The sequence below is a fragment of the Copadichromis virginalis genome, linkage group LG1, assembly GCF_057382275.1.
Source record: "Copadichromis virginalis isolate Kocher_CV1m ecotype Utaka linkage group LG1, C_Virginalis_male_GT1.1, whole genome shotgun sequence".
NCBI classification, from domain to species: Eukaryota; Metazoa; Chordata; class Actinopteri; order Cichliformes; family Cichlidae; genus Copadichromis; species Copadichromis virginalis.
Genome location: NC_140618.1, coordinates 5,018,282 through 5,045,670, shown reverse-complemented (window position 1 = coordinate 5,045,670; position 27,389 = coordinate 5,018,282). Strand labels below are relative to the sequence as shown.

The window sequence follows — 27,389 nt, the reverse complement described above, 5'->3', positions numbered from 1 at the left end:
TCCGATTACAAGACGAACTCCCAACTCTTGAGCCACGATCGCCCCAATAGATGACTCAACCCTGACTGAAAGAAAAACAAAGACTAAATACACACAAGGGATGATCAAGGGAAGTGGCCACACATGGGAGCACAGCTGAAACACATGAACCCAATGACAGGACAGCGGAAGTGAAACTAAATACAATGAACAAAGAACACTGGAGTCTTTCAAAATAGAACAGGAAACATGGAGACGTAAACATGACACATGGGGAACCTGATAAACCATGAACTAAACTGCAAACTACGTATGACTGAGTAACTAGATAACTGAAAAGAAACTCGAATACAGATGAAATAACAAAATAACATGAAACTCAGAAACACTGGGTCACATGACCCAAGACCATGACACTTGGGGGTCTAAGCCCACACATTAAAGTCACTGTGCCTCCTCAGCTGATACATTTCAACTGTAAGTTATTGTGATTCATGTTGTGTGGTAATGGAAAACTTGTGGACAATAAGTTACTGCAGTGCAATTTTACTTTAATTATTTTATTAGTGGTTCAGCATTTAAGCTAGTTGTATAGCATGACCCATGAAAATTGTAAAATAAAAAATAAAAATGTAATGTTGAGGATAATGTGCACTCAAAGTCAGCATTTCTGGTGCATATGTCTAGTTCATATGGTCTGCAAACAAAGAAGTTGAGTTAGCATTGTGAAATCTATGCACATACACAAAATGTAAATTTTATAACACAAAATCATCTCCCTGACCTGTTTCTTTTCAGGCCACTTGAGCTTGAGGAACACAATCGTGTTGTTCAGTCCAGGATTCAGTTCTTTCGGCAGCTGAACGCTCACTGTTCTGCTTGGAAGATGATCATATGATATTTCCTATATTATCAAACAAGAAGAGAAACATTCATTCATGTGAATGCCTGTAATAACACAATGAAACTCTCAACTAAGACTGATGGGTATGATTTCTTTGTTGCAAAAAAACTAAAATAATGTTCTGACAATGAATATTAGGAAAATAATTAAATATATTTAAGCATCTAATATGGAACTACATAACACATCATTAAGATTCATACTCTTTGAAGCAGCACCAAATTTTAATCTATAAAGTAAATGTTGAGGTGCTACATAGCAAAAATAATAATATACAACCTGTTTTGTTGCTTATGAAAAATGTAAGCAATATACATGTACACTGTTTGTATCCTATTGATTTCCCAATGTCAAACATTCCATCTTTTTTTCTTTACAGTGATAATAAATATTTTCATATAAAAAAAAAATCATAACCAGAAAGTGAATGTATGTATGCACATCCTTTTAAAGCAAGTTAGTTACTGTCACAATCATTTTTAAATTAATATGAAATCAGATTTTTTTTTAAATACCTTATCACGCGCATGAATATCGAAGCCGTTGAACATGTCATTGGGTTCATACTGGAGAGCAACAATATGGTCAGAAGTCATTGATAAATGGCTCCCGTTTATTTTTCCTTTCGCTATGAAATCTTCTAGTTCCTCAATTGCGCTTGTGGAAAAGGACAAGAAAATATTAGCGTGACTCATTTTGCTGTCTCTCATTAATTCTTATACTACATACATAAGGTATACTTAAGGTATATACTTAAGGTATATACATACTATATACCTTAAAATCTTAACTCTGTGTTGTACTCCTACGTACATAAAACTCCAAACAATTGAAATAAAAAAGTGTGCTGTGATTTGGAATGAGAGTGTTTACTTGATAGTGTCATCCATGCTTCCAGTTTCCAAAATGTTGTCTACATGGTTCATACAGCAGCAGGAATCATCTGTAAAATAACATCAATTTTCACATTTTTACTACATTCAATATATTAATTTAATATCTAAAAGTCCTACAGGAGTTCTCACATTTTCACCTGTAAACTCTGGTACATTTTTATTTACTGTATTACCCAAGAACAAAGATGCGTGGGAGAGACACTTCAAACCTAAAGCATAGAAACAAGCATCTTAGTCACAGGTCAGTCACAAGCCCCGAGTTCTTTTTAAAATGTTTAATTCTGTGATTAACCCCTGTGCCACTGTTCCCATGGAGACTTCCTCTGCACTTTATTAAAAGAATATCCGCTTTACGGTCTCCACATTCACAGGCAGTGTTTGACCTAGATCTTCTCTCTAAGCACTCAGCTCATTTTCATCAGTTTGAGCCTGTGACTTTTTCTGTCTTAACGGAAGTAATTGATCATTTAAGACCTTCTAATACCCCTCAGGATATTCTTCCTTCTCGCCTTTTCGAGGAAGCTCTTCACATTATTGGGCCTAATGTTTTACTCTTATTAAATTCCTTGTCATTAGGTTGTGTACCAGCTGCTTTCAACATGCTGTTGTGCAACCCATTATTAAGAAGAAAAATCATAATCCAAATGTTCTTTTTTAACTACAGGCCAGTTTCTAAACTCTCTTTTATGTCCAGAATTTTGGAAAAGGTAGTTTTTTAGCAACTTCAGACCTTTTTAGATGATCATGGCATTTGGGAAGGGTTCCAATCTGGTTCTCATCACAGTACTGAAATTGCACTTTTAAGAATTTTTAATGATCTTCTTTTAACTGTCGACACGCACAACGAGAGAGTAAACCTCAAGTAGTCTAAGGAGCTTGGAAAGAAAAGCATCTGGACTTCTTTAAGTTGCTTGAAGACGTTTCAAATGACATCCGAGAAGCTTCTTCAATTCTAAGGTCAAATGGTGGAGAGTTCCAGATTAAAGCCCTATGGGACTCTCCACCATTTGACCTTAGAATTGAAGAAGCTCCAGATGCTTTTCTTTCCAAGCTCCTCAGACTACAATGACCTGGATGACTGAGAACCTTCACAGACAAACCTCAAGTAGGCTACTTCTGAAAGTTTTGGTGTTTTTCTAGAAAGGCAGCTAATTTTGTGTTACTTTTCAAGTACCTTGATGATTTCAAGTGTTAATAATCAAAGACAGTATTTTGGCTGCTGCGTAGACTCACAACTTAGGAATAAAAAAAATGCATACAGCAGACATAAATTTAATTTAAAAAATGTAATTTATTCAAATCCGACATCTGCGTTGAGATTTAGGTTGTGAGAGCGTCTGTGTTGAATGGAGAAGTTTACTCTGACGCCTCTGTCTTTTTAAATGGAGGGACAGTTACTGTGTTTGTATATGTAAGCATGTAAAAACTAGATTAACAGCAACAGCAATTTGTCTATATCCGCCATTGTAGAAATTAATCTCATGTAAACAATAACCTGGCGCACAGCATAACGTCAAAAAAGGCAAACACCTTTGATGTTGCGTGACTAAAGCGGTGTCTCAAATCAGGGGCTGCATCCTTTAGAGGACCTGGCCTTCGTGGTCTTCACGTGGGCCAGGTCCTCCAAAGACCAACAAGGCCGTAAGTGCGAATCTGTGAAATTGGACAGTGTAGCCTTCAGATTTACGTCACCGCTGTCTCAGCAGAATTTAATAAACTCAGCCATCTACTCCTTGCTATGTAAACTATAACAGGACACTGGAGTAAATTCTCTACCATCTCACACTTCTGTTTAATCAGTTTTCTGTTTGACGTTTATTCAACTGTGTGAAAACTATAACTTTAATCTCAGCCAAACCAGTTTATTCAGGAACAAATAAAATACTGAAAAAAGCTAAACAATAACATTTTTAAGTTATCTAAGTGACTTATATATCATGTTTAACCTGAGTAGCGAGTAGTCTGAAAACAATGTGCCGGGAGTCTGGGGTTCTCGCCTACTCTAGTGAGCCTTGACCTCATTTAAATGGCATGGCACCCAGTTATTTAAGCAAACTCCTCAACATATATAACCCCAAAAGAGCACTGAGATCATCTATCCAGATGCTCTTAGTACAGCTGATGTCTCGACTGAATCATAGAGGAGATCGGGCCTTCGTAGGTGCAGCATTTAGACTCTGGATTAAGTTTCCAGTCAATATTCATATTCAGAGTCTATACAGCCTTTCAGATCCCGTCTTAAAACTCACTTTTTTATGTTGGCTTTTAATTCAATTTAAGTTTGAGTACCATCAAACTTGTTTTATATTTTTTATATTTGTTTGTTTTTTCTTATGTTAAATATATTGTCTTTTTCTGTATATGTTTTTCTATTGTTCTTCACTAATTGTGAAGCACTTTGGTCAATTTTGTTGCTTTTAAATGTGCTGCAGAAATACAAATGATATTGATATTGATTAAAACATCCTACCTATATTGTGACACCGATCCTTGCAGGAACCCTGACCTAATGAATTTTCATATTGCGCTGTGTTGCAGGGTGTTTTTGGAGGAGAATGCGTAGAAGTTTGTTGTGACAGAAAAAACACCAGCGACCAGAGAAGCCACCACTTCATCCTGTGAAGTAGAGAGAATTCATTTGAAAGTATCTGTGCTTTACAACCAATCATAAGCTATGTCATGGAAGAAGTTCACCCTTCATCAAAGCAACTTTGAATTTTTATAACTTTTATTAAGATATAGTGGAACATAAGACTTTTGGATTCAAGAGTGAAATTTGTCTGAAGTCTGTGGGTTCTTAGAGCTTTTAAATCTATGAAGGATGCAGATACTAATACCGGTAGACTTTCTTTGAGGAAAAAACTCTTTATCCTCATCAATACTGATGTGGCAACACCAACAAAAATAATCGATAAATAACTCTTTTTCTGTCAGCTGCTCCCTTTGAGGGTCACCACAGTGGATCATCTTCCTTTAGCTCACCCAATCTGTAGCATCCTCCTTTGTCATACTAACAATCTGCATACCATACTACCGTCTTGTAAATCTTCCCTTATACTACCATCTGAGAGAGAACAAAGGACGCGACCCTAAGCGACGGCCTCGAGGTAAAAGAGCCGGCATCAGGAACAGGCTACGGGCTCGCGCACACCGCGCACACCGCGCACCAATGCCCAGTATCCTGCTTGCCAATGTTCAATCCATCGAGAACAAGCTTGATGACCCCAGAGCCAGAATCAAGTTCCAGAGAGACATTCGGGACTGCAACCTCCTCTGCTTCACCGAGACTTGGCTGAACCCAGCGATACCAGACCACGCCGTGCAGCCGACGGGGTTCTTTTCGGTTTACCGCATGGACAGGACAATGGAGTCGGGGAAGAAAAGAGGTGGTGGAGTGTGTTTGATGGTGAACAACAGATGGTGCGACAGCACAAACATCTCCCCACTCACACGCTCTTGCTCGCCCAATCTGGAGCTTTTGATCGTTAAGTGTCGCCCTTTCTATCTCCCTCGCGAATTCACTGCGGTCATTGCCTGCACTGTTTACATTCCGCCTCACGCGGACTCGGACACTGCCTTATGTGAGCTACATGAGGCTCTCACACATCAACAAACACTTCACCGAGATGCCGCACTCATTGTTATGGGAGATTTTAACAGAGTGAATCTCAAACGGACATTTCACAACCTTCACCAGCACATCAACTGCCCCACCCGGGGCACGAGGACATTAGACCACTGCTACACCCCGTTCAAGAACTGTTACAAGGCTCAACCCCTGCCGGCATTTGGAAAATCGGACCATTCCGCCATCTTCCTCATACCTGCTTACAAACAAAGGCTAAAGCAGCAACCACCAATCAGGAGGGAGGTCGCTCGCTGGACGGACCAATCGGTGGCCGCGCTGCAGGATGCACTGGATGACGCAGACTGGGACATGTTTCGGCGCAGCTCTGATGACATCAACATGTTTACGGAAGCGGTTGTGGGATTTATCGGGAAACTAGCGGACGACACAGCAGAAAGAACTATCATCCGAACGTTTCCCAACCAGAAGCCGTGGGTGGATAAAAACATCCGCGACGCTCTGAGATCACGCACCGCTGCCTAAAATGAAGGGCTTGTCTCCGGTAATATGGACCTATACAAGGCTGCGTCCTACAACGTGCGCAGCGAGGTCCGAAAGGCAAAGCGGAGCTACGGGGAAAAACTAGAGTCACAGCTACGACAGTGCGACTCTAGGAGCCTGTGGAAAGGACTGCGGACTATAACGGACTATAAACGACCAGCTTCTTCAATGATGAATGCCGATGCTTCACTGGCTGATGAGCTGAACACGTTTTATGCTCGCTTCGACGCCGCAGCAATTAAAACAACAAACGGCTGCGCGCGCTCGGAGTGCACCAGTGAAGAAAATGCATTCGTCATCACAGAGCATGCCGTGAGGAACACCTTCAGGAGGGTGAACACCAGGAAGGCAGCAGGACCAGATGCAATCCCTGGCCGGGTCCTTAGAGCCTGCGCTGATCAACTAGCACCGGTGTTCACGGAGATCTTCAACCTCTCCCTGGCCCAAGCTGTGGTTCCCACGTGCTTCAAACGGTCCATTATTGTCCCTGTTCCAAAGAAACAACAGCCCGCTTGCCACAATGACTACCGTCCAGTAGCACTGACTTCAATTGTGATGAAGTGTTTTGAAAGACTGATGAGAGATCACATCACTTCTTCACTTCCTCCCACCATCGACTCACTTCAGTTTGCTTACCGGACTAATCGTTCCACAGACGATGCCATATCTCACCTGCTCCACACATCCCTGAGTCACCTGGACACTGGCAGAGGGAATTATGTTAGGATGCTGTTCGTGGACTACAGTTCAGCATTCAACACAATAATTCCCTCTAAGCTCATCACTGTGTCAGTGGATCCTCAACTTCCTCACAGACAGACCCCAATCAGTGAGGGTGGGAAAACAAGTCTCCCCCTCCATCTCACTCAGCACTGGAGTGCCTCAGGGCTGTGTTTTAAGCCCCCTGCTGTACTCACTGTACACTTATGACTGTGTAGCCACATCCGACACCACCTCCATTGTCAAGTTTGCTGACGACACTGCTGTTGTGGGCCTGATCTCCGACAACATCGAGACGGCCTACCTGGAGGAGATTAGGAACCTGGAGACCTGGTGCCAGGAGAATAACCTCCTCCTAAACATCAGCAAGACTAAGGAGCTGATCGTGGACTTCACTACAAAGCAGGCGAGGAATTACAAACCCCTCATCATCAGTGGCACGCCAGTGGAGAGAGTGGACAGTTTCCGATACCTGGGTGTCCACATCACTCAGGACCTGTCATGGTCCTGTCACATCAACACCTTGGTTAAGAAAGCCCGTCAGCGTCTCTTCTTCCTCAGAAGACTTAGAGACTTCCATCTGCCACTGAAGGTGCTCAAGAACTTCTACTCCTGCACCATCGAGAGCGTCCTGACGGCAAACATCTGCACCTGGTTTGGGAACAGCACCAAGCAGGACAGACGAGATCTGCAAAGTGTGGTGCGCTCGGCAGAACGCATCATTCAATCAGAGCTCCCTGACCTGCTGTCCATCTACACCAAGCGGTGCAAGTCCAAAGCTAGGAAGATTATGATGGACCTCTCCCATCCCAACAATGGACTCTTCTCACTGTTGAGGTCTGGGAAGCGCTTCCGCTCCCTTAAGGCCAAAACAGAGAGAATGAAGAGGAGCTTCTTCCCCCAGGCTATTCGGGGCCTGAACCAGGTGTAGGACTGGACTCTCCCAAACACGTCACTATAAGACTGGACTCTCACACACGTCACCACACGCACCACCACACATTTCCTATAATCCTATAATTCCTATAATTTATAATCCTTATCTTTATAATCTCTTCTGCTATTTGCACATTCTTTACTGTAAATTCCTAAGTTAATTTGTAAATTTTTGTAGTAAATTGTAAATATTGTAGAACTTTTCTTCTGTCATTTAATGGTCGGGCATTGTACAGCTACAAGCATTTCACCCCCATGTCATACTGTGTATGGTTGTGTGTGTGTGACAAATAAAATTTGAATTTGAATTTGAATTTATCTTTCTGGAACATATCACCATGACCCTCAGCTCTTCCTACTCCATCACAGGTACAGTCTCTTTTTCACCTCTGTAGTGAATTGTCCATTGCTTTGAAAGGTTGAAGGTATTACCTTCACTACCTCATCTTCACTGTTACACCTGTCTCCCTCTCACACTGGTAGTCAGGACTACACATGTCTCTATTGTAGTTGAAATAAACCACAAAAGTCTGTTTTGTAGCTTAAAAAAAAACACAAACATTTATTCAGAGTGTGTCACAGGCTTAAACCCATGACACTCAGGCTGAGTATCACTATAGTCTACAAGACACAGTGTGTAAACTGAGGGCCTCCACTAACACACAGTGCAGAAGTCTGATTTCACATGTGGCGCACTGTTGCAGTATATGAAAGCTATAGTACCAGGATACTGAAACTAAACCATAAAATATTAAAAAATTACTGAATTAGTTTTTGTTTCGGCCGTATCATTCTATTTTGTTGTATTAATCCGCGGAACGTTAAGGCCGTTCTGTGAAAATATTGTCTGACATTAAACCGTTCTGTGGCGCAAAAAGGTTGGGGACCGCTGATCTGAGTGGCTTATATATTATATGTTTAACCCGAGTAGTGAAAGACCATGGGGGTTTGAAAACGATGTGCCGGGAGCCGCGCTTTCACCACCCGGTCAGCTGGTGGGTAACAGGCATCTCCAAGAACGTTAGAGCACTTTTGCAAATATGTGATGTCTTGATTAATCGAGCAGATATTTGAAGTTTACACAGCACCATTCTCGCCTGAAAATATCTTAAAAGTTTATTTTGTGATCCAAAAAGAGTAATATTTCAAACTCCGCCACTCTGCGTTCCTCCAACACTGCCTCGTTTGAGTTTTGGACGAAATGCATTCTGGGATATTGAATTTCGTCATTTCGAGCTGACTGGAGACCAAAACAGCCAATCAAAATTTTTTGCATCCAAGCCTGTGATTGGTTGGTTTTGTGGCACAAATATAAGTGCCACAAATATAAGCAAACCGTTTGTACGTGTTTTGGAGTTCGTACATGTTTTGGAGTTTGTACGTGCTTTCTCTCTAGGGGCCACCGTAAATATATTTTTATTTATTCACTCCACATAAAATAAATCATATAATACAAAAACCAACTATTTACATTCAACTTTTAACTATTTACATTTTTTGCTTTTTCCTTTTAAACAAATTTAAAGTGAAACAACACTAAACACTGCAAACCACAACACAATTAAATAGAAATATGAAAAATGCACATTCTCTGTCATATGGGCCTGCATGAATAAACTTTCTAAATCCTTTAACAACCACATGTTAGGATGCCTGGGTCGTTGACCCAGGGTTTTTGAGTTTATTATATTATTTATTATTTCCAGTCTTTGGTTTCTTGGTTCTGTCTTATGGTTTATGTCTCTGTCTTCTCTAGTTGCTCTGTCTCCCCTGTCAGCTGTATCCCCTTGTCTAGTTCACGTCTCTGTGTATCCTTAGTTGCTATATCCCCGTGTCCAGTCAGTGTCTGTGTCTGCCCTGGTCCCACGTCTCTGTTCCCTCTGTTGTAGTGCCTGCATGTGAGTCTGTGTCTTTTGTTCAGTCTGTGTTATGGGTTTCCTGTTTTACTTTGAAAGTCCATGTCTGATGTCTGTCCATGTTTCGCTTCCCCTTGTCTCGTTAGGCCTGATTTGCCCCAGCTGTGTTTCCCTCCTGTTACCCATTCCCTGATTGCTCCCTCTGTGTATTTAAGCCCTGTGTTTCTCTGTGTCTGTGTCGTGATCTACCGTTTATTTAGCTGTGTGTGTTCTGTCAGTCCTCTGGTTTAAGTTTATTTTGATTTCTTCCAGTTATGTTATGTTACGTTTGAGTTCAGCATTAAAGCTATTTCAGTTTACGTTTGTCTCTGGAGTCTGCACCTTGGGTCCTATTCCTGTCTGCACACAGCCGCCACACAACACCGCAACTGAAAATAGTTGTGGATGATTACTATACCTTTCTAATGTGACGTTGTTGTCCCTGGCTCTCTTTCTCTCTCTCTCTCTCTCTCTCTCTCTCTCTCCCTCCTGCTCTGTTCCTATGCTACTGCGAGTGTAACTACCGCCCCTCCCCCCCCACGGCTCGCATTGTTCACTTCAAAGAGAGTTTTAGCCAAATTACATTGGCTCCCTGTTAAATATCATATAGATTTTAAAATTCTTTTGTTCACTTTTAATATTTTGAATAATTTAGCGCCCAGTTATCTTTCTGATTTACTCCATTCATACAATCCCAACAGAGCACTTAGATCGTCCAACCACAGGCTCCTAGCACAACCTAGGACTCGAATGAAGTCGAGAGGCGACCGGGCCTTTGCATCCGTGGCACCCAGACTCTGGAATAACCTCCCTGTTCATATTCACACTGCTGAGTCTATCCAGTCTTTTAAATTACGTCTTAAAACTTATTTTTTTACTTTGGCTTTTGATTCTGTCTAGTTGGCTGTTTTAGCTTGTTGCGTTGTTACCTATTGTTTGTTGTCCTTTTATTGTTTGTTTTAACTGTCTCATGTTTTTATTGACTGTGAAGCACTATGGTCAACACTGTTGTTTTAATATGTGCTATATAAATAAATTTTGATTTGATTTGATTTGAAAGAGTCGGCTCTAAGAGCAGTTTCGTTCGCGACCGACACATCAATACTAGAAAGAGGAGACCAGCGGATAAACAACAGCAGCACGTTTAAGCTTGATCAGCTGTTGTTAGAATTGATTTAATATTACTTTCTAGTAGCAGTTGATGTTTGTTGGAGCCACAGCTGTAAAGCTGCTGGTCATGATATCGGTTTGGATATGTGGTGAGAGGGAAACATGAAGATGAAACCAGGAGATGTCCTTACTGAATCATCAGAGCTGAACAGGTGATGGAGAAACAGGTTTAACTTTCAGGTGACATGAATGAGTTGAAGGGAAGTTGTGAACTGTTTCTGAGAGACAAATAACACCAGGATCCTTTTTTAAGTAGCTGACAGCTGGTAACTGTGCAGGGGCGGGTCTAGCAAAGTGTTGCCAGGGGGCCACGCAGGGCATTAGCAGAGAAAGGGGGGGCACAAAAAATACTTTACTTTGTTATTTCATTTAAAATGACTAACTTTTAATAGTTATCTGAATCTTACAACTAAAGTGGTCATCTGACTAAATGTATAGAAATCCATTATTGTATCTGGTAACTATGAAGTCTAACATATAACCCAGTAAGCTATACTACTTTTTCCTTTGGGAAGGCACCATCTGTACAGTCTGCAATTCTGTTGAATAGAGAGTCTATTTAATTATTGTAGAAAAATAATTGATTTCTGGGCATTAGTTTTACACGTGCATTAAATTAAAGTTGATTACGTTAAGCATCGTGAGGGTGGGGGGTGGTTCCCTAATATTTCTGCTGGGAGTTGGCAACCCTATTAGTTAGGTTGCTTAATATTTCTGCTAAGTACTCTTTAAAATACCAGAATAGGGAGGATGGTGCAGGTTTAAGTTTATTAGATTGATCAGTGTTGCTGAACTATAAAATATTTTGGGTGTAGGGTATTTTTTGCATACAGGTATAACAAAGTAGCTTTAGTGTTTTGTTTTTTAAAACTGGAGTATGAACTTATATAAAATGCAGCAAGATATTTATAAAAAACATTTTTATTGATTACAAAACACACTATATCGGATTCATATTGGTATCGGCAGATATCCAAATTTATGATATCGGTATCGGACATAAAAAAGTGGTATCGTGCCATCTCTAGTCTATATATTTTCTAACTGAGAGTTTGTGTCAAATAGCTGGGTTAAAAAGAAGTTTGAATTATTCTGAATGAGTTTTGGGTCACAAAATTGCTTACACAAGTCTGCACATTTTACATCATTTGAAAGAAATAATATGAAGCCTTAATATGTTGTTGAATGCTGAAGCAGCTGATCAGAGCACTGCTGATATTATCTCCATATGCTTCATCGTCCATGATTCATCATGACTGAACCAAAACTGGTAACCTAACAAATTTTATGTGATCTTTGCATCTCTCCATTAAAAAAAATTAAAGTCTAGACTTTATTTCAGCTTTTCAGCTTTTAGAATCTGACCTCATACAGTGACAACAGACAAAGAATCCTATATGCCCACTGTTTATACTAAATTATTTGTTTTATTATTGGAGTAAATTTATAATAATTCCCACATTAACTGGGGACATTCTTCCATGGTCACATCCAAGCACATGCACAAACAACCTGCTGTGAGTCAACCATGGGTGACACACAACAGGATGTTATATGTTATTTACATATTATTTGCATAATGTTCCTAGAAAGAGCATTATGGGAATCAGCAGACCTGCCTCTCTATAATATCGACCTCATTGCTGTTAATAATCATTCAAAAAACATTTCTAAATAGTAATAGGGTCGAGAGTTCTAGTCTTAGTGGAAACACATGAAGAAATATTAGTTCCAAAGAATAGATACAGCAGGAAATACAACTACAACAAGACATCTCAGGAAGCTAACCTTCAAAGTAAGGCCTAAAAAAAGCCAAATTTTATAGACTGTGTCCACTTGTGCTACATCTCTTACACTACTACTACTAAAGATTAGAATATTAATTAATGGAATACCTGATGTTAAACATTAACACAATAAATGGACTGGTTCTTATATAACACTTTTCTACTCTCACAAAGCACTGAAAACACACAACATGCCTCATTCATGCAAGCCCTTTTTATATGCCTGCGTGTTGTCTATTGAACAATCAAACTCTGATGGATTCCTCAGAAAGCAACATGGCATTAGTATCTTGCCCAAGGACACTTAGTATGCAGACGTAGCAGCCAGGGATTGAACCACCAACCAAACTTAGCAGATGGCCTCCTCTACCTCCTGAGCTACAGTATTTACATTTATATGTCTTCATATTACCAATTTTTTCTGCAAGAAAAGGACGAAAACCTGAATTAGATCTGTAACATAAAGACAGCCAAAGCATAGCCTACCTTTGCATGGTGCAGAGTCCGTTTTATCTGAGCAGAATCAGGAGCAGAGCTGATGTGCCAGCAGAGAAAAAACAAATGAGTAACTCTGAAAAGATTGTTTGGATCTTGCTGACATTTCATGTAAATTACTTTTAGAATAAAAAAGAGGAAGCATCAGCTGACAGAAAACTAAAAATATATTCATCTCTTCTTCCACAGATGCAGCAGTGTCGAGCAAATACAGGCTTACATTAAATTAGTGAAACTTGCACTTCAAATTGCACTTAGTACTGGACACTGTATTTACATTCTTTAGAAACATTCAACACTAAGTTTTCTTTTTAGATGATAATTTTAATTTGATTTAATTTGAACCAATTTGTCATAAGAGGCCAAGTGTTGTATTTCACTGCTGCGACCCACACCCCTCCTAAAACAGCCAAAAAACCAAACTGAACATAAACTATGAAATTTCCAGTTTTGTGTGTATTGTGATTTTCTTAAGATAAGTATGAAAAAATATTTTGTTTTATTTTATTTTTTACATTGTAAATGATGAATAATAACAAGACACAGACAGATATGTGAGATATATGAGCCTCGTATGAGCCTGTTATCATATAAACTTGAATTCAAGCCACTGTGTCAAATCAGATGTAGATGTATAGACCAACCATAGATTTACTGACTGTTTGTTTGTTACTTCAAGCCCTGTGTCAGGATGGTGACCTGTCCAGGGTGTACCTGACCTCTCGCTCTATGGTAGCTGGGATAGCCCCCCCATGTTTAAAATACAGAGGTGATTCTGCGTGGTCCGTGGGAGGTATTTCTTTTAAACAAACATTCTTTATGGGGGCAACATAATGACTGTTTTAACTTTAGCATCAGTCTGCTCTAAACTAGTTGTGTTAACAGGAATATTATTACATCTGAACAACAAACAAAGCAAATTTTTTAGGTTTTATGCAGTTTTTATGAATTAGCAAAGGATTTAGAAATGCATGTAGAAGGTAATAGGTAACCCTTCACTGTTTTGTAAGCTTTAGAAGCATTATATTACAGTTGTTTTGTGCACATAGACACGGCAGTTTTGTGCCTCAGTTTTATACAGTATAATGGCCATTAAGCTAACGGCAGGAGCTACAACCATTTTGTCAGGAAACCTGTTCAGGTATATGTATAGAAAGCACTTTATTATTTTGGTTTATTATTTAGCTTTTCCTTCCACCATGTGACATTAAGCAGTACAGAATGTGAAATATTTATGTTCATTTTGATTGCAATAAACAACTGCATGAGAGAAGCATGTCAAAATCACTCTTGTAATTCTTTTCCCCCTGTTTTCAGGGGTGTAACATGCGCACGTTAACTAGTGACTTTTTGGGCAAATTATGGTTTGCCCATGTTGCATATGATCAGAAGTTTACCTTAACTTTGTTGAAAGGCTAATCCTCATAAGTCCCTTCAACAGAAACACACATAGTGGCAGACTGTACAGACCTTGCAGTGAGTTCAGGATGCAGAAGAGGTACAGGCCAGCAGTGGACAGCTGTCCAAATGAGAAGGAGACCAGGCCCCAGGGAAGGTTAAGCAGAATGCCTACTCCCAGAAGGGGACACATGCTGTGCATGGCTCTATTGCATTCAGTCTGTCCAAAAATGATTTAACAAATATAGAAAGAAACATAATACAGCAGGCTATAGATGACCTGCAGAGTCCTTGAAAAGAAAACTTTCAGTTTGTTTGAAATTTCGTTCTCTTAACAGACGGCTGTTTACTCATACAGTGTGTGTGTAATGGAAACGAAATTTTAAGTCGTGATGGTAAAATATTACAAGTACATAAAATTTTATTTAAAAAAGCCAAATTAGACAACCCATTGTAGAGTATTTTTATCAAGTAAAAAGAGGATAGAAATTTAAAAAAGGTGAATAATCTTGATTGATTGATTGATTGATTGATTGATTGATTGAACGTTATTAATCCCTAAGGAAATTATGGGTTAAAGGCTGCCTTCACTCCTACACCATCTTGATAATATCGGACTTATCTTCAAGATCGTTTTAAAAAGATGAAAAAAATTACCTCTCTGCTTTGGCCAACAGTGAAAACACATCTGATTGTCACCGCAAACTTAATCATGTTAAAGAGAAACACAATGACGAACGGTCCCACTGTAGTCACCATTTTCACTATGCCTTGGGTAATATAGCACCTACAAAGAAAGGAAATAGATGATGATAAAAATGTTACACATTGAAAAGCAATTAAGGCATTCTGTTACAAATATGTAGGTGAGTCAGTGTATCAACCAAAACAAATTGTATTCTTTTTTCTTCTAACAATGCAAGTAAACAGAAATTCTGATGCACATACAAAAAAGTTAATAAATAAAAATTAGTTAAGATTTTACATCCAAATTTGTTTCTTAGATTGCAGTTTCATGGAAGCTGGAGATACTGCCAAAAACTGAATGTAAAATATTTCACGAGTTTTTACATGCTGGCAAATTCATTCCTTACATTGCATTTTCATTGGTCTGCCTGATAAAGACGATAATCTGATAAAGAGAACTTCCTGTTTGGAGTACTCGACTCCACCCCATTCCACCACGCTGAGTTTGAGCAGGTATCTGCTGACATTGATGTAAAAGATTTGGACAAAGTAAAGGTAGAGGTGGAATCCCTCCAAAGCCATCCAGCTGAAAATGGCCAGCAGGGAGTAGTGAAGAGCAAGAGCCATGTGGACCTTCATAGAGACACGTTCTCTGACTTTTCTGGCAAATACAGGAGATGTGATTCATGGTAAGTCACAACTTTCACATAGATTATTTGGTCATATCCTGTTTGGTCAAAATCCAGTCAGAGAAGAAAGAATGTATAATATAAATATAGAAGAAAATCTGAAATTTCTTGCAAGATGAAAAGAGACGATGGGATAAGGAAAAAAGGATAATTAACTGATAAAACATCAGAAGCAGATGCTGGAGAAATCATGGGACCAGGACAGGAGGATGCTACTAAAAATGTGGAGGAAAGGAGGGTTAAAGTTTAAAGAATGTCATCAAGCAAAAAATAATAATAATTACCAATTTGTGATGAAGAGCAAAACAGTGATGATGAGGGCAAAAAGAGAGCGACTGCAGCCAATCAGAGAAATGTATGTTAAAATCTTCTGGTCTGTAGAGAAGAAGGACTCAGTGCCATTTGTGTCAGAGCCAGAAACAGGCACCTGTGGAGAAAATACACTTTCATTTTATTTTGCAGCATTTCCATTAACGGTGGTTTAAATTAAAAACAAAAAAGGAAGTGCATGGCAAAGTCCAGTTTAATAGACCATAATAAGCAGGAGACAGACAGGTGATTGAGGAAACACTGCACTGGTCAAATATTCCAGTTTTTCCATGTTTAATATTTTTTACAGATCATCAGCTGATCTTTGGCAGCAGAAACTTTAAATGAAAACAGACTAAAAAATTTTCAAGTGAGCAACACGAGCGATGTAAAGACCAGATGTAGATTAAAATGGAACATTTAATATGGGCACAAGTTAATGAACCAATGAACATTGAGTGAGAGCAGATGGCAGAACATAGCATGTCCAGCTGAAGAGCTCGGATAACATCCTGAGCAGCACAGGGGTGCCTCGGGGTACTGTCATATCATCCTTCCTCTTCCCCCTCTATACGTCTAACTAAAATAGGAAAATAGGAACATAAACAGTGCCATCATTGCCAGACCTGGCCTACATCTGGTTGACATACACCCTGCCATGACACCAGTCAGCCAGAAGTGGCTTGATGCCGGATCTGGCCCAGACCTGTTTTCTATGAGTCAGGGCCACATAAACCAAACCACAATCTGGCCAGATGTAGCATGCCATCACATAAACAGTGCCATCTATGCCAGACCTGGCCCAAATCTGGATGACATACCACTTACCATGCCAGAAGTCAGCCACCAGTGCTGGTGATACACCAGAGCCGGGCCAGACCTGTCTGCTATGTGGGCATGAGGTTAACTGCACAGCCTCCAGGAGGCACGAGACAGCTGTATCGGTCAACCAGCAAACTTTCTAATGTTAGGTTTTCTACCCTTTTAATGCCCTCTGCTGAGGCAAGCCCACCACAGGTTGATCAATCCTGTGTGTGTATCTCTGGGTTAGTTAACGGCCTTAGCTGCCCAGTTGATGTCAGCCCTTTTTATCCATAGCCAGTGACTGGTCCTCTCAGCATTGTTAGCTAATTCTCTTATAGCCTGCCATAGTGCCTGTCCTCTGATCCCAATCTCTCTAAGCAGTTTCACTGTTGTACTGGCAACAAAGCCCCTGGACCCCACTTCCACCGAGCGCATCTTGATCTTCCAGCCTCTGTCCTCTGCCTCAGCTGCTAAGTTGGCATACTGCAGCTTCTTACGCTCAAATGCTTCCTCAATTGCATCATCCCATGGTACCGTCAGCTCAGTGATGTATGCAAGTTTTTGGGAGTTAGCCCAAAGGACAAGGTCTAGTCGCAGAGTAGTCGTTATGATCTCTGTGGGAAAAATTAGCCTCTGATCCAAGTCCACTTGCATCTGCCAATCCCTGGCAACCTTCAGCGGGCCCAGTTCCAGGGTTGAAGAGCTAGTCCTCAGCTTGTCCCCTTCCCGGACAAATGCTGATGAAAACTGACAGACCTGGTTGTGTCTCCATGTGTATCTGCCCTGAGTAAGGCTAGTCCTATAACCAACCAAGATGTGCTTGAGTGTTGCTGGGACTGTACACAGAGGGCAGGATGGGTCCTTTCCAAACCACAGCTGCAGATTTATTGGGGAATTACATGGGAATCCATTACTGCTGTTTAGACATTTTAATCAAAACGATGTCAAATTTGTGGAATTAGATGACAAGTTATCAAGATTCTTAGATTCCTAAATGTCAAACAGCATCAACTTTAATGCATAAATGTTGTGGTTAAAACAAGGAAACAAGGAATGTTGAGTAAGTAATATACAACATTTTGCGTTGATTAGGGAAAATCAGAGCAAAGGTAATCAAAATACATGTACATTAACAATCCATCTTGTTTTCTTAACAGTGATAGAATAAAAATGTCATCATTTTTTAACCAAATCTATGGATGTCATTTTAAAGCAAGTCATCCAGTGTCATGGTCTTTTGACCCAGTGTTTTCAGTTTTCTTGTGTTTTTTGTCATTTTGTATTATGTTTAAGTCCACTTGTTATTCTTAAAGTTTATATTCTGTTTAGCTTTTGTGATTTAGATTCCTCCTTGTGTGGTTGCCCTCTGTCTCCCTCTGTGCATCTGGGTTTATGTTTCCCCGGCCCGTCATTTTGGCTCTCTCTCCCCCGTGTTCCCTCGCTCCCTCTCGTCTGCCTCTCCTCCACTTCTGCATCATGTTCCTCTGTTTCCTGTCTTATTGTGAAGGTCTCGTGTTTCCATGTTCATTCTGTTCGGTCTTGCTTCCCGCATCTCGTTATGGTTATTTGTGTCAGGTGTGTTCCCCATGTGTTCTCACTTCCTGGTTATCCCTCTGTGTATTTATGTCAGTGTCTTCCAGTGTCTTCCTCAGTTCCATGAGGAACTCCCTTATTGCTGTGTACCTCTCTATGTGTTCCCCTGTGTAAATTATTATTAGATTTTTCCAGTTTAGTTTTGTATTGTTTTGCATCCAGCAATAAAGCTGTGATTTTTGAATTCACGTCCTGCCTTTCAGTCTGCATTTGGATCCTTTTCCTGTCTGCACACAGCCACATTCATGACAATCCAGTAGTTGCCAAGACATTTCAGTCTGGACCAAAATGGTATACAAAACTGATATTTCCAGTTCTGCTTCTTAAAAATGATTAGCAAGTTAAAATATCAGTGTCACAGTAATTCTGAATTACTCTGAAATCATATTTTTTAAAAATACCTCATTATAGCTGGCATAAATGTCGAGGCCTTCAAAGGAACCACTGGGTTTATACACGAGGGTAACAACATTGTCAGAACTCATTGATGAAACAGTTCCTTTTATTTGATCTTCTAGTGGAAACTCTTCCAGCTGCATAATTGCTCTTGTGAAAAAGGACAAGAAAATATTAGGTTGTTGTAAAGACTTTCATTATTTTCATACCACAAACAGTCTTAAATACCTTAAAATCTCAACTCTCTGTCGTTCACTCTTACATACATATTTGATCAAAGAGTTTTCAAAAGTATTAAACTCCAAAAGGGTAAAAACAATCAAAAAAACGATGCTATGATTTGGAACGAATGAGTTTACTTGATAGCGTCATCAAGGCTTCCCTTTTTAAGAATGTTGTCTACATGGTTCATACAGCAACAGGAATCATCTGTAAAATAAAAGAATTAAAATATATGCACATTTTCACTAAATTCAAGTTGATTGAGTCCTACAGAATCTGTCACATTTCCACCTGAAAACTTTGGTACATTCTGATTTACTTGTGTTACAGAAGAACAAAGGTGTAGGTGCGACATTTCACCCTGAAGCATGGAAACAACAGCCTTCGGACAAAATGAAAGCAGCCTACCTTTCTGACACTGATCCTCGCAGGAACCCTGACCTCCTGAACTTTGATCTTCCATTGTGTTCAGTCTGTTTTTGGGGGAGGACATGCAGAGGGTTGGTGTGACACAAAAAACACCAGCCACCAGAGAAGCCAGCACTTCATCCTGTATAGTGGACAGAAATGATTCGAAAAAATTAAAATGGTAGATGATGCCTGATGAGGTTTAAGTTTTATTGAGCTATAATAGAACATAAAACCTTTTAATTTAAGAGACAAATTTGTGGAAGGTCTGTGGGCTTTAAGACCACTCTAAACTCTATGATGCATGCCTCCCCTGAGGTCTTCTTCTTTACTCTCTCCCTAGCAGCTCCATGTTCAACATCCTTTGTGTAACATATCCACTATCCCTCCACATGGCCAAAGTATCCCATCCTTGCCTCTCTAACTTTGTCTCCAAACAGCTCACACTGATCTGTCCCACTGATAGATCTGTTTTTAATCTTGTCTATTCTGGTCACTCCCAATGAAAATCGTAACAGCTTCAGTTTCACTTGGTGCAATCGATCTATCACAAATCCCCCCCTGACAATCTTCTGCACCCATCACTGGACAAAAAAAGAAATAAATAAAAATTGGCCCTGACATTTCTAGTTGGTTAAAACAGCATATGGTCCAGTTAAGTGTGCACACTATTTGTGCAACAAAAAAAATAATTCCATACACATAATATGTATATTGATACTAAAACAGTATTTCTTTCTAATCATGCTGGTACACCTGTTGGGTTAGGACATCTCAGTTTCACTGCAGTGCAGCACGTGACACTTGAAAACTGCACACTTGCTATTAATTTTATTTCCCTTCTTTCTTAGTTATGTCCATATTAATTATACCTTGCCCCGCTGCACTGTGTCTGGGGCTGCTTTCCCTCCTAGAGTACTTCTTGGTAGCACTAGAAACAGCACCCTCTTGTGTCCGCAGGGCTTACTTGGCACATTTTTCTTTGACTATTTCTTTTTTCTTTTTCTATTTCTCTTTCAACATTTTAGCTTTTCTTTGTCCATCTGTATCAACCACTTCAATACTAAACGTTGTTCTACAAGGTGCACAAACAAATAGGGAAGGTATGGGAGGGGCCCGTTACATTAAGAGATTTGATTGGACAGTGTCAGCAATGGAAATTAACAAATGGTCTGCTGTCACCGCTCACAGGGCCTGTGTAATAATATTGACAACGAAAAAGAAATATTGGCATATCGGCCCACAGGTACATTAGCAGCCCTCAAGAGTACTGGAAAGTACTGGAAATACATACCACCAGCAACTGCACGTCTATCCCAGCAGAAGTAGGGAGGCCCAAGAAGAAGTCCAAGCAACCCTGGACCACCGCCCTGTAATCAAAAAACACTTCTTTGACCACGGGTAAAATATTTTTTGTCATTCTATCTCAGGAATACTTCCTAATACCAATCAGGATACCGATTAACACTGATTTCTATCGGTCACAGTGAAAAGACTTGAACAAACAGCCTGTTGTGAATCAACAAGTGGTTACTTACAACAATAAATTAACATAACATCATGTTATGTTAAAATATAACATATACAATATAATATGTATGTGTAATAAAATGTTTAACAACATACTTTTCACAAACAATGCACAAAAGTATGTTGTTTTAAAAAGTACCTATGGCGGAAAAAAGAAGACTAACACCTACAACATTTACATCTGAACATATTAACAATTATTTTTTAAATGCAGAGTAAAAAGAAAACAACAATAATATTACAGCTGTAATAGGAACTTGTTGCCATTTCATGTAAATTATTTTTTAAATAAAAACGTGCTGTTAGAGATCTATCTATCTATCTATCTGTTTACACATTCAGCACTAAGTTATCTTTTTAGATGCTAATTTATTCTGAAATTTAAGGCAATTTATCGTCACAGGCCAATTGCAGTATGTCACCGCTATGACCAACAGATGGCAGTAGTGCATCAAAACAACCTTAAAAACAACTTCAGCTGGTTGTTTTTCTTTTTTTTATATATATATATTTTTTATACTAAATATTATGAACTTTTTTCATAAACATACAAATGAGTGAACACATCCCACTTTTTCCACTGTGACAACAAAGTTCCTGAGTCTGATGCCAGGCCACAGACGAGGTTGTGAGAGATGCATGAACCTGGTATTGTTATTATATGAAGTAGAATTAAAGCCACCAACTCAAGTCTAATGTAGATTTAGAGGCCATCTATATGTTTGTGTATTTGTGGCACTTCATGTTAGTCTGTTGGCAGCTGTACTGGCTCATCATGCAGGTGTCCATTCTGGCAGGTGGCCCTCACATTATAGAAACGATGAAAAACACTAAAGTGGAATAAACATGATCATACTGAATAAACCAGACTGTTTCTAGACATTTACATTTTACATATACACTGTGTACATTGAGGTCTTACAAGTGCATGTATGGTACGCATATGATGATATATAACCTGTTTTTATTACTGGACTACAGTAAATAGAATAACGGAATTACGCATTCCAGTGTTTCTGATAAATTTCTGTAATCTATACAATAGCATAGCACAAAATAATACATATCCAATACACTATTAGTATGTATTGCAGTGCTTATATGAGCTATTGTGTTTTGCATGATTTCCCTTTTCTTGTTGAGATACAAATGCTGCCCGTAAAATATGGATTTTGTGTGTTTGGTTAGTTGATGTGAACATAGCTCACCTTCAGTCTGTAATGTAAGCAGTATCTAATGGCTGCTCACCTGGAGGAAGATCAAAACCAAAAAAACCAAAAAAAAAGTTGTGATAACACAAAATTTCTATTTGTAAAATCAGAAAAGAGAACTACAAACCATATTAATGTGGATATTCCCAAGATGTGAAATTCCTATTTGTCAAAACATGTTTACTGATTTGCTGTCGCTTATGTTTTTTTTAATTTTTCACAAAGCTGGATGAAAATTCTTTAGCACTAGTTAACCTTTCTCCAAACTTCAATAAAGCGCTTAAGTCTAACAGAGTAAGTTTTTTCAAACACTGTGTTTATTTAAAAAATTTGAAGTACTTGTGCTTTATTTTAGATTATGAATGATGAAACTCTCCTGAGTGGAACTGCTCCAATTTAAATTCACAAACAACAACAACAATAATGTTGTCACAGTTATATAGTTTATCCCAGTGTGTCGATTACATTACTTTTTCTTTTTAATTTATGTGTGTATAAACTGATGTATAAGGTCAAAGAAATCATGCAAAGCCCCTAATTACCACTAATGCCCATGATGAGTGTATGTACTTATGACCACAACTGTAAATACTCAACACACACATGCAACACAGTTTACAATAAAAAGTGTTTGGAACAGTCGACTTTGAATGTACTATATGCTGATTTGTATGTGCTGACATTCAAGTTCTGAAGAAATAATTCTTTACAAACACTGTGCAAACTGATTGAAAACATCACCTCTTCCCAATGACAGACTTCTAGCTCTCGGTTATGGGCAAAAGACCTTTAACTGACAAATAAAGGCTATCTCATCATCTCATCATCATCATCATCATCAGCTAAAAGTTCACTGAACTGTTTTGCTGCACTATCCTGCAATATCAAGCACTGCATACATGACATATTCTTAAAACATCAAGACCCCATTAACCCTTATGTTTGGATTTGGAAGCAGTTAAAGGGTTTTATTGTTAAACTGGAGACATTCAGCAGGGAGGTGTTTCCTCTTGTCTTAGATTAGATCCACTGATAGGGACATCTCTGTCTAAGCAACCTCTCTGACTGATGACAAGTGCTTTCATCTCACCCTAATCCATGCTGACTGCCTATCAGCCACCTTCTTAGTTTCTAAACAAAACAAAGTTTGTTCTTTTTTGTTAACTTATAACAATAGCAGAAATTCTGTGGAACAATATTCAAGGAATGTTACTCAAGGGATCTTACAATATCAATGATGTCAAATTGATGACTGAGTTTATAGAAGTATACTCACCTTATACATCGCATATCTTATAACTAGTAGTGTGTGTGTGTGTGTGTGTGTGTGTGTGTGTGTGTGTGTGTGTGTGTGTGTGTGTGTGTGTGTGTCCAATGTAGTCGATTATCTCGTTTTGGTGGAAAACCACATCGGTCCGACTAATAAAAGCGTCAATTTTGAATCAGATAAGCTAATACCGGAAGTGCATTGCCTTCAAAATATAAAAAAAAATCATGTATAGCTATCATTAATAGAAGATAGTGGAGTTATGCTACACTTTCGTTGATGCCTATATCAAATGCTTATCAAGTTTATCAAATAAGTGCACCTTAAAAAAAAGTCTTTCCTTACCCAGCAGCACTTTCTCACTCTTTCACTGCTTAAAACTGAATTCCGTATTTTTATGGACCCAAGTTCTCATGTTAATTAATGTGTGCTATTTGTGCTCCTTTTGGATAAGCCAAAACATTATTTCATCACTTTCCTTCTTAATATTCTTTTTGGTGGTGAGATGAAATATTATAATGAAAATAAATGAGAAAATCTGGAGAATATACGTTTTGCATCCTCTTTGACTCCTCCCCACAATCAAGCCCGACTATGTGTTTATTTTGAAAGGCACTGCAGGAAAACGCCGTTAGCGTGATCCAGGTGCAGTAACAGCAGGATCCGAGGACCATTGTCCGTCCCGGTCCCGGAGGGTGACAACACGGGACCTGTTTCAGGACAGGACTGAACGCAACTAACAAAGTACCGGGCTCCCGAGAACATTTCCTCCGAGAACAGGGAAAACTGGATATTTAAAGGGCAAAGAAACCGTCTAATATGTGTTTTTAAAGGACAGGTCCCGATCTGAAACATTCATATTCGACTGTTTACTTCTTGCAACTGCTGCTGAAGGAATCGGTCAAGTGTGCTGAACTTTGGACTTTGCAACTTTGCTGCTCTGGTTAAATTCAGCTGCACTATTTTGGGCATTATTATCACGAGACGCGGTTATTAGCTCACCGGATCTGGACATGATCGCAGTAAAATTAATGTCAAGCTTTCCCGTGGTAAACGCAGTTTCCTGATAATGGTCATTGCTGGTTCTTTTTTTGAAGTGCACGTTGGAGGTTACTAATTAAGGAGCGATTTTGATTTAAATTAAATGCGTGCGCTCTCGTGGGCAACTCCCGCTTCTGTTAAGAGCTCAGTCCGCGAAGGAAGGTGACACTCGCTGCCAGCGGAGTAAAAAAGAAAACGAGTGAAGCTGTGTGCACTCACGGGAACATTTTGCTTACTTTTATGTAGAAATTGTAACTGTATCAGGGATGGAGCTGTTTGGCAGTTAGCAGATGCGCTCTTGAAGATTGCTGCAGACTGTAGGGACTAGTTTACTAAAGTTTGGGTTCTTTTTACGGCACAAACCAGCGAGTAAAACACGACTGAGAGATCTTATTTAACCCTTGGGATCGAACTACAACGAAGGAGGTCCCCTCGAGCCCGCACCATGGCCACTAGCTCGCGGGACAGCTGCTTCTGGTTGCTCTGGAGACGCACCCTCCTCGCGCTTTGGCTGTGCGCTGTAGGAGCGCGTGCAGCGGAAGAGAGCGCGTTTAACACAGAGGTAAGACGGCACAGAAGATGTGAGAGGCTTCGGGCGCCTTTAGGCATCGCAAATGATCGAAATGCTTTATTTTAAGCAGTCAACACAAAGCAGGGATTCTCCACTGTTTTGCCATAAAGAATTCTGTTTGACTTGGGTGTATATTTCTATAATATCACGTTAATTAAATTAACCATAGTTGTGCTAAATGTTACTCATCTGTTAAACGGCGTACTGACTTGATAGTTATTCTTGGAAGCGCAATATGTCCATGCCTATCAAAAATAAGGCAGAGCACACGATCCATTTACCGCCTGTTACACGATGATGTTGGTTTTGTATGAGTATTTCGAGGGAACACCTTGAACATTTGACGGTCCATCCCCAGCAAATGTGCATCAGACACTTAATTTTGCTTTTCTCCTCTTTTTAATACTCGTATTTCTGCATTTTTCACAGTTTGAAAACTCTAGCACAGTCGGCGATAATTTGATACTGGAGTGATATATTGGAACACGATTTTGTTTCGCTTTCAAACAAAAATATATCGTTTATTTCTTTCATTTAATCTTAGTGTTTCCCCGCTGAGTTAACACAGATTTAGCATGGTTTCCTTTTGTGCTCTTTTTTCTGTTTGCTTGGGTGCAGATGTGAGAGTCAAGAGTGCAACAAGCCACTATGTCTATTATCAGGTTTGGGAAAGTCACCTGCTTACATGCGCGTGTGTCACCTGTTGATTACAGGTTAATTACACACACTGTAGACTTTTGATAGCAGATAAATGTTTCTGTACACATTTAAAACTTTTCCCTCCATTAAACACACATCACATATATCTGCATATATCTGTGTGCGAAGAGTGGGTGGCAACAACAACAACACTTGGCAATAGTAGTTCTATGTTGTAATTAAAACCTTCTCACAAATAATGTTTTTAGACATTTTGTGAAAAAAAAAAAGTCCTAGTATTGGACCTCCTCCATGGTTCACCTGGAGTGCACACAGTGCTGGGCAGCTGATGGCTCAGAAATTATGCATCTTTTAGTAAATGTATATATCGTAGTTTTTCTGTTTTTGTTGTCCTCCTTTAATGAGCACTATGCCTGAATGTAGGAGTGCTGCCAGTTAACTTAAGTAAATGGTTAATCTTATGTACACACATGCAAAGATGCTTTGTGACTAATCATTACCTGAAGAGCCAAAGTTTCATAAACTGTTTTGGAAGCGAGCTCATTTCTCAAATATCCACTGGCTATTTCTTTTTTTGTAGGTTTCGCTTCCTTGTAACCAGTGAAACCATTGGTACACATTTATTCCATGTGTACTTAGGTGTGTCAGTAAATGCCAGAGTATCAAGTTGGAACTTGAACCACTGCTTCTTGTACCCTTACTTCACCAGTCCAGCAGTTCATCCATCACACTTGTTTGTTTTGAGAGACAAAAACAGATAAGAGTTGACAAAAAGTTGACCAGTGCTGGAGTTTCTGTTGTGTGTAGATTGAGAAAGAGAAAGAGACAGACTGACAGACACTGAGACCTCCCAATCATTAGAGGTGAGCTTGCATTACCAAACTCACTGACCTTGGTGTGGGGGTGTTGCTGTCTGGTTGTCGGTCAGTTTACAACATTTCCTGATTAGCTGTTAACATAGTTGTGGTGAATGTGTGTGTGTGTCTGTGTGTGTGCAGGTGTGTGCTTATGCACAAAGGCAGACAAAGAGTTTCCACATTGTGTGGACTGATGAGAAATTCCTAGCCGCTTGTTGCTAAATGTGCATGTGTGTTTGTAACAATTGAACCCATGTTGTCAGTTTAACCTTAGGAGTGCTCCATACATGCAGAGGTTGGTGGTCGGTGCATCCTGGGAACTGTGCTTTTCTAATTTGTTGAGGCACATACGGTTTGAGTATCTGGAGAAATGCTTGACCGCTTCCAACTTAGGATATTTTAAAAAAGAAAAAAAAACATGGCTCAGAAAAAATTAATATGTATGAAAATCAGGACAGAGATGAGTACTGTTACCCTCCAAATGTTAGGATGCCTGGGTCGTTGACCCAGGGTTTTTGAGTTTATTATATTATTTATACTTTCTAGTCTTTGGTTTCTTTGAGTTCTGTCTTATGGTTTATGTCTCTGTCTTCTCTAGTTGCTCTGTCTCCCCTGTCACCTGTATCCCCTTGTCTAGTTCGCGTCTCTGTGTATCCTTAGTTGCTATATCCCCGTGTCCAGTCAGTGTCTGTGTCTGCCCTGGTCCCACGTCTCTGTTCCCTCTGTTGCAGTGCGTGCGAGTCTGTGTCTTTAGTTCAGTCTGTGTCATGTTTCCTGTTTTATTTTGAAGGTCCTTGTCTGAGGTTAATGCATCTGGTTTCGCTTCCCCTTGTCT

At 39.6% G+C, this 27,389-nt stretch overlaps 2 protein-coding genes across 2 annotated transcripts in view; one reads left to right on the top strand and one right to left on the bottom strand.

Moving 5' to 3' along the window:
* Positions 1-567: 567 nt before the first annotated feature.
* LOC146718185 (uncharacterized) lies at positions 568-15,623 on the bottom strand. The gene is made up of 5 exons (XM_085464674.1): positions 15,404-15,623; positions 1,757-1,826; positions 1,399-1,540; positions 764-883; positions 568-676 (listed from the first exon to the last, which is right to left on the bottom strand). The coding sequence occupies exons 1-5, from the start codon at positions 15,621-15,623 to the stop codon at positions 668-670; spliced, it is 561 nt and encodes a 186-aa protein (XP_085320800.1). The 3' UTR covers positions 568-667.
* An 8,448-nt stretch (positions 15,624-24,071) lies between these two features.
* Positions 24,072-27,389, top strand: part of mmp15b (matrix metallopeptidase 15b) — a 31,179-nt gene continuing 27,861 nt past the window's right edge. The window contains exon 1 of the mRNA XM_085432767.1: positions 24,072-25,028. Coding sequence (XP_085288893.1) covers positions 24,912-25,028 — 117 coding nt within the window. The 5' untranslated portion in view covers positions 24,072-24,911. The remainder of the gene's footprint in view (positions 25,029-27,389) is intronic.